General features: G+C 44.0%; 1 protein-coding gene across 3 annotated transcripts in view; it reads right to left on the bottom strand.

Moving 5' to 3' along the window:
• The window catches only part of PRKCZ (protein kinase C zeta), a 608,643-nt gene that overhangs the window by 118,061 nt on the left and 473,592 nt on the right, over positions 1-16,990 (bottom strand). For all 3 annotated transcript variants that reach the window (XM_073602984.1, XM_073602983.1, XM_073602985.1), the window contains 2 exons: positions 10,061-10,148; positions 2,972-3,091 (listed from right to left, as the gene is read on the bottom strand). In XM_073602984.1, coding sequence (XP_073459085.1) covers positions 2,972-3,091; positions 10,061-10,148 — 208 coding nt within the window. The remainder of the gene's footprint in view (positions 1-2,971; positions 3,092-10,060; positions 10,149-16,990) is intronic.

Below are 16,990 nucleotides of genomic sequence, written 5' to 3'. Positions count from 1 at the left end.
AAGGATGCCAAGATATCAAAGGACAAAGGACTAGTTAAAAAAGTAGTGTCCTACTTGGTGTGGATTGTCTGATTTGCTGCCATCATGACAGATGAATAAGCAGATAAGGAAGTCCAGTGGTATAAATCAATACAACATTTCACAGTTACACCCATCAACACTGACAGGTCCAGCTAGTAAAAAATCTTAAGTAAGCAGGATTTTGTTATATATGCTTCTAATGTTTGAGCTCTACCCTAAAGCAAGTGTGTCATCTTAGGCAGAGATCTTTACAATGTTGAATTTGTTGTGAAAGGCGGTCGTCTTAGAAAAAGACCCGCCCCACCCCCACACCTGCAGTGCATGCTTTTTTTTATACACTTAGCCAGAAATGGAGTTATCAAACATTTATTCTTGTGTGATAAACACGCTGACCAATGTCATTGTATTTAACGGTCTATTGTCACTTACGTGACAGTAACTTGCAGAGGTGACTGCATGTATATTCGGCATTCTGCAAAATTAATACTGGTCCCCTGCAATATTAAGCTCTCCAGTATCCTCATAGTATAGAAGGCTGGCCCATCCACCCCTGCCTTGCAGCTGATCCTTATTGGTCAATCACCAAGTTGGGCAGGCTCATTGTCTGGATAAAAGGTGTGGCCAGCCTTCTACAATATAAGGAAGTCTTGAAAATTGGCCTGGGAACCCATGGCACACTTGCAGATAGCTGGAGGCTGACATGCAACTACAGATCATGGAGCCCCATAGCAAACTTTTGATTGGGCCACCCTGAAAACCTCTCTCTGTGCCACCTGGCAGTGTCAACTGAGACAATACGGTCATTGATGTTAATACAAGTCTAAGTCAAAAAATTGAAGCAACAGAGCTTACAGCATAGTCAGTAGACTGCTAAGGACCAGGGCTGTAGATATAATTTGTTAGGTTAAGAAGGAGGCAACAGTGCAGTTAACAACTCTTAAGCCTAATTTTCCAGCAACCTACTTTGTTATCAGTAGCTTACCAGTCTTTCAGCATCAGTTGAACTTTAAAGTGAATAAGATGTCAGCAGTGGCGGCCCCTAATCCATGCGCCGGCCCCTAATCTACAATCTGCTTTTTTTTCTAGAAGCACCCGATTAGAGCCTTAGGTTCAAATTCGCTTCAAAAAAGGGTGGGCTCGGGGCGCAGAGCACTGCAGCCGGTAATCCGACTGACTGACCGGGGGGGGGGGGGGGGGGTGTTGGGGAGCTAACCAAGCCCCCACTGGATCTCAGGTACAAATTCTAGGCCCTCCAACCCGTTCACTCACCTCAACAGCAAGTTCTGAAAGAATTGTCGTAATAATATTTATAATATTTTATATTAAAACATAATTGTTACTGCTCCTTCAAACAATTACTCTAAGCCTATTACAATCTTTAAACTGACTTTTTTGCAAAACTACAAACTTTAGCTTGTATTACCTTGTGATCTGGCCCATAACCACACCTATATGAGAGTGCCCCCCACTCTGGATAAAGGAGCACAAGGGCACAGCAGCATTGTCAGTCTTGTGGGGAGGGGCGTGATGTATTAGGAGATTTAGATACATTAACAAATTGAAGCAAAATTCCAGCTAACACTTTATCAGCGGTTACAGAAAGAGTTTTTTTTATTTTGGGATAAGGGTTTTAAATGGATAAATAAAAGCTGATCATTGTAAGCACTCCTGCCAGTGTTAAATGGTTTGTCGCAACACTAACTGCTACATTTGCAGGAGAGTTTGTTCTGCTAAAAAAAAAAAACAAAAAAAAAAACCAAAACAACAGACTTATTGGCTGGATCACCAGATGAAAATAAAGGAAAGAAAGACAACAAAAAAAAAAAAAAAAAAAAAAAAAAAGAAATGCAGCCACTACATCTAATTGGTAAGCTGCAATACGATGATTGTTTGCTTTTGGGTTTCAGATCACTTTAAGTAATACAGGTTTAATTTCAGGGTGGTGGCCAAGAATCAGCAGCCCTTGCAGTAGCCAAGCAAAGTTGCTTGCTGTGCAGAGAAGGAAGGCCCCTTTCACACGGGCACCTCCACATATTAGAATCTGCTTGCTTAGCATGGGACCGCTTCGCTGATCCCGGTTGAGCAGGCAGATGGCAGATCCATGTTCGCTCTGCTACGGAGAGCAGACATGGACACAGTCCCGTTCTCCTCTATGAGGAAATTGGATGGAAACGGATAGCCTATCGGTTTATATCCGATGGACGGATAGAAAATAGGACCACCATCCGTCCGTTTTTGGCGGACAGAATCAGATCGTATGGCGGTGGGTGTCAACTGATATCCGCCGCTACATAGAAGACAATCCGACGCTACATAGAAGACAATGCAGTATCTGATCAGGTCCGCCTAAAAAACGGACAGGAGGAAATGGTCAGACAGCCTGTGTGAAAGGGCGCTTAAAGAGAGCTGTGACTAAGACTGGATTCACATCTATGCATTTTTAGTGCTTTTTGCATTTTGCAGCTTTGCACTACAGTTCATTTAACATGGTTTCCTATGGAACAGCGTTCTGTAGTGCAAATCTGTAAAATGCAAAAAGCAGTAAAAATGCATAGGTGTGAATCCAGCCTTACAATGATTCTGAAGTCTCCTCATATGAGTCTGATGCCAGCCTTTCTTGCCTGGAGACTTTTAATGTGGGTACACCTACAGCACTGCGTCTTTATATATGTAGCCAAAAAAGGATTCATTTTAAAAGAGCACTCTGAGCTGCTGGCTTTATTTGACATGAATCTTCTATTGTGGGAGTTGAATGCTCCAGCCAGAGCACCAGTCTCCAGCTCCTGGACTTTGAATATAGCGGTAGAGCGAGGGTAAATCTACTTTCCACACGCATTTTTACGCCTCTTTGTCTCAACAGCCTGCTTACTGAGCGCTCAACCACCCCCAAAAGCTAGTTGTGCATCACAATAATGTCAGCCAAATAAACAGTCACGGGATCTATACAAACCTTGGAAAAGATAATCTTCAGTGTTCAGGTCTGGATTGTCTGTAATTATATCAAATGGGGATCTACCAGCCATCATCTCAAACATGAGGACCCCAAGAGCCCACCAGTCCACACTAAAGCCTGCAAAAAGAGGAGCGTATTAGATGACCGAATGTGAGAAATGCTACATTCAAGACCAAATCTAATAATTCAGTACTAAATATAATTCTTTGAAGTAAGAGGACAGGAGGAGGAAGACAATGTACTTGGCTTGTCCACTAATAAATATTTCAGTGTGTTTTTTTGTGTAAAACTCATTACAAGAGGAGGTAGCACATTTTTACAGTGCATCCGGAAAGTATTCACTTCACTTTTTCCACATTTTATGTTACAGCCTAAAACAGATTAAATTCATTATTTTCCTCAAAATTCTACAAACAATACCCCATAATGACAGGGTGAAAGAAGTTCGTTTGACATCTTTGCTAATTAATTAAAAATAAAAAAGGAAAAGAAAAATCACATGTACATAAGTATTCACAGCCTTTGCCAAAACAATTAAAATTCAGGTGCATTCTGTTTCCACTGATCATCCTTGAGATGTTTCTACAACTTAACAGGAGTCCATCCGTGGTAAATTCAGTTGATTGGACATGATTTGGAAAAACACACACCTGTCTATATAAGGTCCCACAGTTAGCGCATGTCAGAGCACAAACCAAGCCATGAATTTCAAGGAATATTCTGTAGACCTCAGAGACAGGATTGTATGGAGGCACAGATCTGGGGAAGGGTACAGAAAAATTTATGCAGCATTGAAGGTCCCAATTAGCACAGTGGCCTCCATCATCCATAAATGGAAGTTTTTTCTTTTTGTTTTTTTTATTGGTTGCACTAGATGGACTTGTGTCTTTTTTCAACCTATGTTCGGGATCACCAGAACTCTTCCTAGAGCAGGCCGCCTGGCCAAACTGAGCAATAGGGGGAAAAGGGTGCCCAGGGAGACCCATTTCTATGTGTATTCATATCCAGACAAGGTGAATGTAAATATATTCTGTGACAGGGGATATTATGCTTCATGTGACTAATTTTGTAGAGTGAATGCTGTATATATTAATAATGCAATGAAACATGACCTTTATGTATGCAATCTCTTTTGTTCATACACTGAGACCTGTATTTACTTCAGTAACCTCGGTGTGTGAGGAAGCGGATCAGCAAAACACGTTGACACACAGGGGCTCACTTACCTTAAATCATCAATATTCACCACATATTCAAAGTATTAAGCCCTTATTGGCCGTAATTTTGACATAAATTAACAAGTTTTTAGATGACATGGTTCTATGTATATTTGTCGCTTTTAACCACTTGCCGACCAGCCACCGTCATTATACTGCGGCAGGTCAGCACAATCCCGCAAACCGTCGTAGCTGTACGTCGGCTCCTTAAAGCGCGTTAGCAGGTGCGCACCCGCTGCACTGCGGGGGTGCCGATGCTCATGACCGCCAGCCACGTGCGATCGTGGGCACGAGAGGCAGAACAGGGACGTGTGTGTGTGTGTGAACACACAAATCCCTGTTCTGTGAGGAAAGGAGATGCAGATTGTGAGTTCCAAATAGCTAGGAACCACGATCTGTCATCTTCTATAGTCAGTCCCCTCCCCCTACAGTTAGAACACACACTAGGGAGCACAGTTAACCCCTTGATCATCCCCTAGTGCTAACCCCTTCCTTGCCAGTGACATTTAAACAGTAATCAGTGCATATTTATAGCACTGATTGCTGTATAATTGTCAACCGTCCCAAAAATGTGTCCGATGTGTCCGTCATAATGTCTCAGTCTTGATAAAAATCGCAAATAAAAATGTCATAAATCTATCCCCTATTTTGTAGACGATATAACTTTTGCACAAACAAATCAATATACGCTTATTGCAATTTTTATTACCAAAAATACCGTATATACTTGAGTATAAGTCGACCCGAATATAAGTCGAGGCCCCTAATTTACCACAAAAAGCTGGGAAAAACTTATTGACCCGAGTATAAGATGAGGGTGAGAAATGCAGCAGCTACTGTAAGTGGAAAAAGAGGGTCAACAATGCCCATCTGCAGCTGCATGCCTCACTGTGTCCTGTGCAGCCTACCTGTATCCTGTGCATGTGTCCTGTACATGTGCATGTGTCCCTGTGCGTGTGTCCTGTACATGTGCCCTGTGCACGTGCATGTGTCCTGTGTCCTTTACATGTGCATGTGTCCTGTGTCCCTGTGCAGCCTACCTGTGTCCTGTGCAGCCTCCGTGTGGCGATCTCCATCCTCCGATCAGCGTGTGAGAATACCATTCGGCGGCCATTCCACTGTTCAAAAGCCGCGCCTCTTCCTCGTCTGATAGGCAGAACACTCCCAGCATTCAGCGGTCAGCCTATTATGGACATTCTCTCATTCTCATACCACGGACGAGGATGAGAGAATGTCCGTGATAGGCTGTACACTGACTGCTGGGAAATGGAGTGTTCAGCCTATCACAGACGAGGAGGAGGCGCGGCTTTTGAAAGCTGGAATAGCCTCCGAACTGTATTATCACACGCTGGCCGCCGTCTGCCTGCATGACACGCTGATAATGTAGGCAGACGGCGGTGACTCGAGTATAAGTCGAGGGGGGCACTTTCAGCCTAAAAAAAAGGCTGAAAATCTCGACTTATACTCGAGTATATACGGTGTGTAGAAGAATACATATCCGCCTAAACTGAGAAAAAAAATTAGCTTTTTTTTAAAAAAAATTGGAGATATTTATTATAGCAAAAAGTACAAAATATTGTGTCTGACAGCATTACAGCGGGAGAGAGTGTCAACATCAGAAGAAGAGAAGAGAGAACAAGACGACAGAGAAGACTGGGCCACCGCTAGCAAAAGAGCAGAAGATAGCGGAGGAGCCCGGCAGAAGAACCGGAGAGCGGAGAAGAGGCCAGAGAGCAGGAGAAGAACCGGACACCGGGAGAAGAGGCTGGAGAGAGTGGAGAAGTCGGAAGAAGACCCCCTCGAAGTCGGAAAAAGACCCCCGGAGCTGACTAATAAATTACTTTAAAAAACCTGTCTAGTGTGTTTTCTTATTTACACTTGTACCCCTACCCATTCACCTGGGGGAAAGATGTACCCCATACGCATTCACATAGGGTGGGGGGCCAGGATCTGGGGGCCCCCTTATTAAAGGGGGCTCCCGGATTCCGATAAGCCCTCCGCCCGCAGACCCCGACAACCAATGGCCAGGGTTGTCGGGAAGAGGCCCTTGTCCTCATCAACATGGGGGCAAGGTGCTTTGGGGTGGGGGGCCCGCAGGGCGCCCCCCTGCCCCAAAGCGCCCACCCCCCATGTTGAGGGCATGTGGCCTTCTACGGTTCAGGAGGGGGGGTGCTCGCTCGTCCCCCGCCCCTTTCCTGACCGTCCAGGCTGTGTGCTCGGATAAGGGTCTGGTATGGATTTTGGGGGGGACCCCCACGCCAGACCTAAGGGCCTGGTATGCTCTTGGAGGGGAACCCATGCCGGTTTTTTATTTAAAATTTTGCGCGGCGTTCTCCCTCATTATTCATACCAGACACCTGTCAGCAATGCTTGCCGCTCATCGCGAAAGGAAAAAACACATTTTTCCTTTCCCGATGAGCGAGCCAGCTCTGCGCTGGCTCCCGCAACAGGGCTTGCAGGTGTCAAATCTCGCCGATAACAGCGGCAAGATTGACACAATATCGCTGTCACCTACTGTAAATGCAACTCCACCTTGGGTGACACGGAAAAGGCTTTAATCATGAACCAGGTCTTTCTGCTTTATAACCCCCTGCAGGTAGATCCCACCTACTGCAGACCTGACAAGCTATGCTACTTGCACTGTATGTTCTCTATGTACCCTTACTGAGAATTCAGAAGAGGGCATGTGATACTTTTTTTTAGGATACCCTTTAACTGAATTATGTTTAGACCCACTGTTATCAAAATGATTCGGTTAAGTAAATAGCAATAAAAAGATAATTGCCGCCAATATACCCGATAGTAGATAAGGAGGAATTGGTTAGGTGCCTGTAAATATATACATTAAAGTTAAGGGGCCTCTATTAGACACGTAAATTGTAAATGCCCGTATGAAAGATATTACTACTACGATAACCGCATAGAATGTGTAGTGACATCACACAAGGTGCGCAATGTGATGTCACAAAGTAATGACATGAGCTATATAAAGAGATCATTGCTAGGTCCTGAAAAGATGACGGCCTTAGACATAAAAGACATCGAGTTTTTGTGTAGGGGCACATTTTTGTGTGTGGGTGAACCACTTTGGGAAGCATATTTTGAAACTATCAAGCACTTTCTGTACCAGCCATATCATGTAGTGAAACATCGCTCACACCAAAATATATGGATAAATAGTGATCCATATTTCCCCCCGTGCATGACAAACTGATGTAAAGTGCTCGACTTCACCATGTGCCTATGTAGACCGGCACTCACCAGAAACAATTGACTCCTTGTTTTCACAGGAGTCAGACTGCGCTGTTTTGTAATATTCTCCCCCAGGAGTACAGCCAGTATGCTGGAGGAACCATGTGCTCACTCAGGTAAGTAGCCTCTGCTTATCACCACAATCCTCAAAGTACTATCCAGTATTTGGCAAGGGAAAACATTAAAGAGAAGAAAGGAAGCCTCGCATAGTAAAATAATGTTTATTCAGGGCTTAAAAGTAGGTTAAAAAACACACATTTAGAATGTATTAAGATGTATAAGCATTGATAGAACGTATACCAGGAAGTGCCACTCTTGAGGACGGCGCACTTGTATGATGAAACGCATTGGGACGGACTTCCGGTTACGTCATTTCCAGGCCAGTGGAACGCACGCTGGATCACCAGCGGCACTTCCTGATATACTTTCTATCAATACTTATATATCTTAATACATTGTGTGTTTTTACCCTACCTGTAAGCCTTGAATTAATGGTATTTCACTATGGGAGTCTTACTTGCTCCTCTTTAATGTTTTACCTTGCCAAATACTGGGTGGTCCTTGGAGGATTGCAGAGATAAGCAGAGGCAACTTACCTGAGTAAGTAATTTTTTTCTGCAGCATGGCAATACCTGCTGTACTCCTGGAGGAGCATATTATAAAAAGACACAGTCTGACTCTTCTGAAAACAAGGAGTCAATCATTTTTGGCGAGTGCGGTCTACAAAGGCACGTGGTGAAGTGGAGCACTTTTAAACATCAGTTTGCACGCACGTGGAAAATATGGATCACTATATATAATTTGAATGTTATCTTTGGACTTTTTATGAATTTTTAAAGAGGAAGTAAAGCCTGATGGGTTTTACTTCATCTTTTGTTCCCTGCAAAGTAAAAGCATAATGGGCTAGTATGCATCGCATACTAGCCCATTATGTGACACTTACCTGCAAACAAAGCTCGTGATGTCCCCGCCCCTCTTCCTTCGGGGGCCGTGGACTCCGGCTCTGTGACTGGCCAAAGTCGCATGACGTCAATCCCGCGCATGCGCGCGGGAGCCGACGGCACGGGCCCTGTGGAATGATCGTGCTCTATCTTCAGTGCGCATGTGACAATGACGTCGCCGCAAGTGTATATGGCAAACATCTCCTAAACCGTGCAGGTTTAGGAGATATTTCCAGTACCTACAGGTAAGCCTTATTATAGGCTTACCTGTAGGTAAGACTGGTATGTAAGGGTTTACAAACACTTTAACTTATATAAGTTGATTTTAGCGCTGTTTTGATTTTTTTTTTGTAATCTTTTGTTGGTTTGTCACAGCTGTTGCACCTTATAGCATAATTAAAAGGTTTTATACATATATTTATTTTTGGCATGGGTGTTTGTTTTAAATATGCAGTGAAACACGTCCATGTTGAGCTGAAAATTATCTTTTGTGAAACCACCTCCCAGGAACCCACTTGCATGTATGTGTTTGCGTCTCTGGGAGGAGGGGGGGGGGGATCTATTGGTTTAAAATGCAGTATATGCAATAACCTCTCCATAGGAAACCCACTACATGCTTAAATGTGCAGTTAAGTGTTTGTGCTCCTGGGGATAAGGAATTTTCTTAGAGAGGAAAGTATGGCATAGTGGTAAATATAGATTTTGGGTGAAAGGTAAAGATGAGGAACACCACCCCCACCATTCCTCCCTCTCCTTTTTTGGGCCATTATTTAAATTTTTATGATTATGTACTCATGCCTCATAAATAAAAAAAACCCTGTTCCTTTAAATAGCTAGGGCATGAATTAATGTAATCCAAGGGATACCATTTACATCTGTATTTCCTGAAAGGAGGAATCCTGACAGAGAAGGGGATATTATTTACTGGAGAGTAATCTGACAAGGAAAATCTGATCCTTTTATTCTCTCTCCCCTCTGTATTCATCAGTTCTTGTATTATGGTGTGCATGTATACATATTTCTATGTATGATACTATATGGGATCCCATACCTGAAAGGATTGTCTCTGATGTACTATAAAAGTGGACCAGTGTAGGATATTATTTCCTGTATAAATTTGAGCATTGTGATGAGGAAACCCATATCATGTAGGTGAAGAAAAATGCATAGAGAAACCAAATAGGGAATGTGCACATTACCATGAACACGCATCACACAATCTAGAAATGAGAAGATAGATGTTTAAAAGTAATAAAGTAAATAAATAATTTCAAAGCAACTAGTAGCATGTGATTCATGTCCCATACATTTTAAAACTCAATATATCTCCCAGGTACAGAGTAAAATATTTGTAAAATATTTGAATGTAAAAGATAAAATCCCCTCTTGTTGATATGAGCGTGTCAGCTGTGCATTTGAAGAATTTGGGTTCCAGGGCCCTGGATTGCAATAAAGACTTGATGGCGGATCAAACTCTGCCCCACTTAGCCTCAGGGGGGCCAGATAACTATAGTAAGTGAAGTTGCTTATTAATAAGCATTACAAAAAGAGCAATATAGTGAACTAAAATATATTTTTGTAAATAAGAATACTTGTATGTTCAATAACTTTAACAGAATCAAATGTTAGATGTTGGTTTACAGGAGGATATCTACAGGTCATACTTTTTTACTCACCATACTCCTCACCACGGAGAATTTCCGGAGCAATGTAATTTGGCGTTCCACAGAAAGTGCTAGTTGTGTCCCCTGGCCCCAGACCCTCCTGTAATACACAGAAAAAGTTGCAGTTCACAGCATGGGTCATCATGAGTGGTAACCAACACACCTCAAAAATTTTTGGAGACATTAAAGAAAAGATGTCTTGTAAAAACAAGCATCTAAAGTACCACCTTTGTGGGCTGCAAATAGGATTGTTATTACAGCTTACCTGCAAAATCCTTTTCTTGGAGTACATCATGGGACACGGTGCCTTAAGTAATTACTTAATGGTTATGGGCCACCTTCAAGTGATGGACACCTCCTCCTACCAGGAGTAACTCAGTTTTTGTAGCAAAGCAATATACGAATACATATACCCCAGAAAAGGAGGGGTGGGACCTCTGTGTCCCATGATGTACTCCAAGAAAAGGATTTTACAGGTAAGCTGTAATAAAAATCCTATTTTCTTTATCGTACATCATGGGACACAGGGCCTTAAGTAATTACTTAATGGGACGTCCCATTGCAATGCTACTGGAGGGGAGGGAGACACAACCCGCAGGGTACCCCCCAGACTTGAGGACTTATACTGCTGGCTGCAGCAGACTGCGCCCGAAGGCGATATCCTCATACCTCTTTACATCCACCTGATAAAATTTTGTGAATGTATGCACTGAAGACCAAGTTGCGGCCTTACAGATCTGAGCCATGGAGGCCTGGTGACGCACTGCCCAATAAGCACTAACCGCCCTGGTAGAGTGTGCCTTAACTTGAAAAGGGGGAATCTTACCCCTTAAATTATAAGTTTTTATTATAACTTGCCGACTCCACTTAGCGACAGTGGATTTCGACACTGCCTGTCCTTTCTTAGGACCCTCTGGCAGAATAAATAGGACACCAGTCTTACGAATCTGAGCAGTTGTCTTTAAATAGATTTTCAATGCTCTCACCACATCAAGACTATGTAGTGACTTCTCTTCCTTGGAACATGGTTTTGGAAAAAACAATGGCAGGACAATATCTTGGTTCAGGTGAAAACCTGAAACCACTTTTGGTAAAAAGTCTGGACGATGACATAACACCACTCTCTCCTCATGAATAATCAAATATGACCCTTTACACGAAAGAGCAGCCAATTCCAAAACCCTCCTTGCTGAAGATATAGCAACCAAGAACACCAGCTTCCTTGCCAGAAGGATTAAGGGAATATGCTGTATCAGTTCAAATGGCTGTTTTTGTAACACTGACAAAACTAAGTCCCAAGGGCTCAAAGGTGATTTAACTGGTGGATTAATCCGCATCACCCCTTGCATAAAACCCCGGACTAAAGAATGCGTAACAAGCGGTCTTTGAAATAAGATCGATAAGGCTGAGACTTGGCCCTTAATAGTACTCAAGGCCAATTTTATCTCTACGCCCAATTGTAGAAAGGCAAGAAATCTGCCTATAAAATATATCCGAGGGTGCCAACCCTTGGATTCACACCAGGAAACATAAGCCCTCCAGACTCTCTAATATATAGCTCTGGAAGCTGGCTTCCTTGCATTAATCAAAGTAGAGATAACTGACCTGGAAAGCCCACGTTTCCCCAGAATGTGGGTTTCAATAGCCAGGCCGTTAAATTTAGCGTTCGTAAAGTAGGATGGAATATCGGCCCCTGTGAGAGCAGGTCTGGCCTTAGTGGCAGGAACCATGGATCCTCCACTGCCATCTTTAGGATTTCTGCGTACCATGACCTTCTGGGCCGTGCTGGTGCTACCAGAATTACCGGCTTTCTTTCCTGCTTGATTCTGCAAAGCAGTCGTGGTAGGAACTGAATAGGGGGGAATGCATAGATCAGTGAGAACTGATCCCACTGGGTCACCAACGCATCTATTCCGCATATGAGTGGATCCCTTGTCCTGGACACAAAGTTGACTAACTTCATGTTGAATCTGGACGCTAGAAGATCTACATCCGGAGTTCCCCATCTTTGGCAAACAGCCAGAAAAATGTCAGGGTGAAGAGACCATTCCCCCGGGAATAACTGCTGGTGACTTAAGTAGTCCACCTGCCAATTCTCTACTCCCAGAATGAAGACTGCTGATAGGCACGGAACATTCCTTTCTGCCCAAGTTAGAATATGGTTCACCTCTCTCTGTGCTGAGAGACTCTTGGTGTCCCCTGGGTGATTGATATAGGCCACCGCTGTGGCATTGTCGGATTGGATCCTGCCAGGACAATGCCTTAACCTGGAAGTTCAGAGCCAGACGCACTGGACGAATCTCTAGGATGTTGATGGGCAAGGCTCTTTCGGTTTTTGACCACTGTCCCTGGACAGTCGTCTTCTCTAGTACTGCTCCCCAGCCTGAAAGGCTGGCATCTGTCGTTACTACTTTCCAGATAATTGGTCTGAAGGATTTTCCTTTCAGCAGATTCTGGGTTAGCAACCAACTCTGAGGCTTTGGGACACCCTTGGGGACAGCCGCATTGGCAAGTCCAAAGCTTGGATCATTTTGTTCCAAGCAGACGGGATACTGTTTTGCAAGTCTTGAATGGAACTGGGCATAGGGGACTGCTTCGAATTAAGCCACCATCTTTCTAACAACCTCATGCAAAGGCGAATTGAGGGATTTCCTTTCGACCTGACCATCCGCACCAGCTCTCGTATGGAGTTGATTTTTGCCTGAGGCAAGAACACCTTTTTCTGGACTGTATCTATGATCAGACCCAAATACCCTAGCTTATTTAGCGGTATTAAGGAAGACTTCTCTAGGTTGAGAATCCAATACAGAATTTTCAGGTAATTGGTTGTAATGCGTACACTTTGCTCCAAACAAGCCATCGATTGGTCTATTAGCAATAGATCGTCTAGGTACGCCAAGACTGTTATGCCCTGTGCCCTTAACCTGGCTGGAGGTGGGGCCAGAACTTTTGTGCACACTCGGAGTGCTGTAGCTGGCCCGAAGGGCACAGCTACAAACTGAAATGCTGTTGTTCTACTTTGAACCGCAAAGACCTTTGGTGAGCGGAAAATGCAGGGACATGCAGATATGCATCCCTGATGTCGATGGACGCCAAAAGTTCTCCTCCTTGTAGGAAAGAAACTACTGACCTGATCGACTCCATTGAAAGGAGCAGATCTTCAGGAACTGATTTAGATTCTTTAGATCTAGAATGGGTCTGTTGAATAAAACCCCAAAGCTTGCTCTTCTGTGCAAGTACAGGAAACGCCTGAAAAGACTGTGAAGGTTTTAAGGAACCTAAAGAAGAAACAGAACTATCAGCTGACTCTGCTAGAGGTAGCTTGAGAGAGGCACAAACCATCTCTGTAAGATTGTACCAGCAATCTCTCAGATTGCGAGGATGAAAAAGGATCATCTACCATTGTTTCCTCCGCAAAGGAGTAATCGGTATACCTTTCTTCCTGATCACCTGAGGGTAACCCCTCATCCTCTACCCACTGGTTCCCTTGATAAGGGGTCTAAGGTGGAGAAGGGGGATCTAACACGCTTCCTATCCTTTTGTATAGCGGATGCGACTAAAGTCTTTAATTTTCCTTCTAGGCCCTGTGGGGCAGAGAAAAACACATTTTCAGTCATGTATACAGGGCCTGAATTTTCTGTGCCTGACCCTGAGGCATTCCTCTAGAGTCTGATGGTGGAAGCCGTCGCCACTGCCTAGAGGTGGATGCCCCTGGCGCAGGGGAAGGAGTCTGTTTAAATGAAGGACGTTTATACTTTCTTTTGTGCAAAAGAGTACCTGTCCCACTAGAAATCATTTGGATGTGCTTGACCAAATCCTTCTCAAATAGTTGATCCCTATGAAAAGGGAAGCTAGTCAGAAGCCTTCTGCAAGGTGCTTCAGCTGACCAAAACATTTTTTTTTTAACCACAGGGTCCTACGCATGTGTACCAGCACAAGCGCAAGATGGGATGCCTAGTGAATAGAGTCTTTCATGGCGTCTATGACAAACCATAGCGCCCTTGGTAGTTCAGCCAAAACGTGGGCCTGTGTGCAGGGACCTCTTTAAGGGCCTGTCTAAACTGGTCCCTTAGGGACTGACAGATGTCTATTGCTGCAACTGCAGGTTGAGTAACCGCACCTGTCAAGAAAAAAAAGAGGATTTTAACAAGAAGAAACTGAACTTTCAGCTGACTCTGTTAGGGGTAGCATGAAAGTGGAATGAACCATCTCCATAAGAGTTTGTACCAGCAATCTCAGATTGCAAGGCTGAAAAAAGGTTCATCAACTGTTGTTTCCTCTGCAGAGGAATAATCGGCTTGTTTTTCCCCCTGATTGCCTGAGGGTAATACCTCATCCTGTGCCCACTGTTCCCTTGGTAAAGGGTTTGAGGTGGGAGGGGGATCTAGCACGCTTCCTATCCGTTTGGATGGAGGATGCGATTAAAGCCGCTAATCTTCCTTCTAGGCCCTGCAGGGCAGAGGAAAATGCATCTTCAGTCACATATACAGGGGCTGAAGTGTGAGAAGCAGTTGCACCACTAATTGGTTCCAATGACTCACCCTGGCTTGCCGTAACTGGTATCTCTGGAGAGGATGACAGTGTGGAGGCATGACTGAAGTCCCCAGCGCCTGGGAGGTGGAATTTTTGGCACCTTTGTGGTAACTCTGGAAGCCATAGTGCTAAGCAGAAAAGCAGAGGCACTCTAGTAAAAATGTACTACTTGCTGAGCAATAGTCTAGCAAAACAATTTCACCATAAAGATCAGTTTGATGCTGAGAAACAATGTATTTCCTGTACTGGAAATGCCTGTATACATCCCTTACATGCCCCAGAGCTCCTGTGTCCTGTGTGACAGACTTCTTCTCTTCAGTTGCTCTTAAGAGATTTTCTGACAATGAGAGCGTCTGTTTTATAACACACTGCAGGTGCAAACCTGATTGGCATCCTCAGCTGTGTGCCACGTGGACGCCGATTCCTGCACACGGCACCGCCTGCCTTAAGCCACGCCCCTTCCAGTACCTGTCCTCCTCGTTTTTTGTAAAAAATGAACCTTAGTCCGCGCGCACATGGTCTCTGAAATATACAGGCTGCAGCACAACAAGGCTAATTAAACGGCAGTCTGACAACAAAATGTGAGTCTTTAAAGTAATATCCATAGGAAGCCGTCATCGCACCCCTCCGAGGAGGGGGGGGGTGTTTTCTCAGCAATATGAGGCAATTAGTGTTTTACACAGGAGCCATTATAGATAACAATCCGCTGTACCCCCAGCCCCTTAGTTCCCCCAGGGAGAGGAACACCTCTGTTCAATTAAGAACCCCCTCTTGCTGTTGGGACACACACATGCTGTTTAAAGCTGGACACAGAGCTGCTGAGATTTTAAGGCAATACAACGTTTTTCATATGGAGGAAAAAGGCATAGGTGGACATTTTACAGTTCCTAAGCTTTTTATCTTACCTTTTCCTGGCTGCAGGATACTGCTGAAAACACACAGATCCAAACTTCACCCATCACAGCGGGCAGCGTTAGTAAACCCTCAAAGACCAGGTCCCTTAATAGGGGTTCCACTCCTTTGAACCTGTATAGCACCCCTCAGGAGCAACTTTAGGTAATGTAGCATGACCAAAAAGAGTCCTGGTTCCTGGAGTCCAGCCCTCAAAAGAGGGGCTTACAGGCAAAACCTTGTTCTTCTATGCGAGTCAAAATAAAAGGGGAGTGGGGATAGGACCCAAGGTGTCCTTACCTTCAGTGAAGGAAAAGGAACAAACTGCGGTTTAACCTGATATAACTTTATTAGAACAATTAGTAGAAAAACATTTTAATCATTGAAAGGAAAGCATAAACAATAGGAGATTGCATAAGGTAAAAACTGACAACGTTGTCACTTAAAAACGCATGCCCATGAGCTCAGCCATATCCCAGTCATCCACACGTGTCAATCATCTCAAGTCATTAAGTGTGACTTAATATATAATGCTTACATATGTTTAGGCAGGTGAGTTCTGGGAAACCTTGGTAGCACAAGTCGGTACCCGTATTGTGCTTAACCATGGACCTCCAGACTCCCTATATGCCTATAGAGGTGCTGCATTAAGTATTTACAATGTTAAAGAAAGCATTGGTTATCTCAGACAAATAAATGCAATTCTGGCTAGAAAGTATTCCTGATAGTTAGTGAACAAGACAGGTTTGATTTCTGGATGTAGCACTGTCAATCATAGAGATAATATATATTAAAAAAAAAAATGCAGCACACTGTGATGCAAGCATGCGACTTGAGTCAAGGAGAAACAATAAATCCACAACAAGCCTGTTAGTCATTCAGCACCATGTTTCCATGAAACATTAAAGATAGCACCGCATATAAATTGGATAGGAAAATATAGTCAGCTGAGTCAAAATACAGAGTCTCCAAAAAAAAAAAAAATGTTTTTTTAAAAGTTCAGGCTGTGATTGCTTGCTGGATATACCAGTTGAAAAGAGACTCACTGTTTAGATGATATTAGATTGGTCCTCAATAGCAGTGACAAGGTGGGTACCATCCTTAGGACTCAGTGGCTTGGATGGATCCGGTGTGTGGAGGTTATTTAAATCCAGCATGGATCCCTCCTGGAGCTCCTCAGAGCACATCTTCACTCGTAACCAACACCTTAGACACTGGCGAAAAAACTGAGCTACTCCTGATAGGAGGAGGGGTTATACAGAGAGACAACTTCCTGTTTAGGGTGTGCCAGTGTCCATCACCTGAAGGTGGCCCTTAACCATTAATTACTTGAGCGCCGGTTCACATTAGAAGCAACACGACTTGCAGGTCGCCTCACCGAGTCGACCTGCACACGACTGCCGCGGCGACTTGCAAGACGACTTCTGTATAGTAAGTAGTACAGGAACCTTTCTTCTAAGTCGGAGCGACTTGCGTCGCTCCGATTAGAACGGTTCCATTGTACAGAACGGGAGGCGA

This window comes from Aquarana catesbeiana, linkage group LG10, assembly GCF_042186555.1.
Source record: "Aquarana catesbeiana isolate 2022-GZ linkage group LG10, ASM4218655v1, whole genome shotgun sequence".
NCBI lineage: Eukaryota > Metazoa > Chordata > Amphibia > Anura > Ranidae > Aquarana > Aquarana catesbeiana.
The sequence above is the reverse complement of the archived record's forward strand: the minus strand, read 5'-3'. Positions and strand labels throughout refer to the sequence as shown.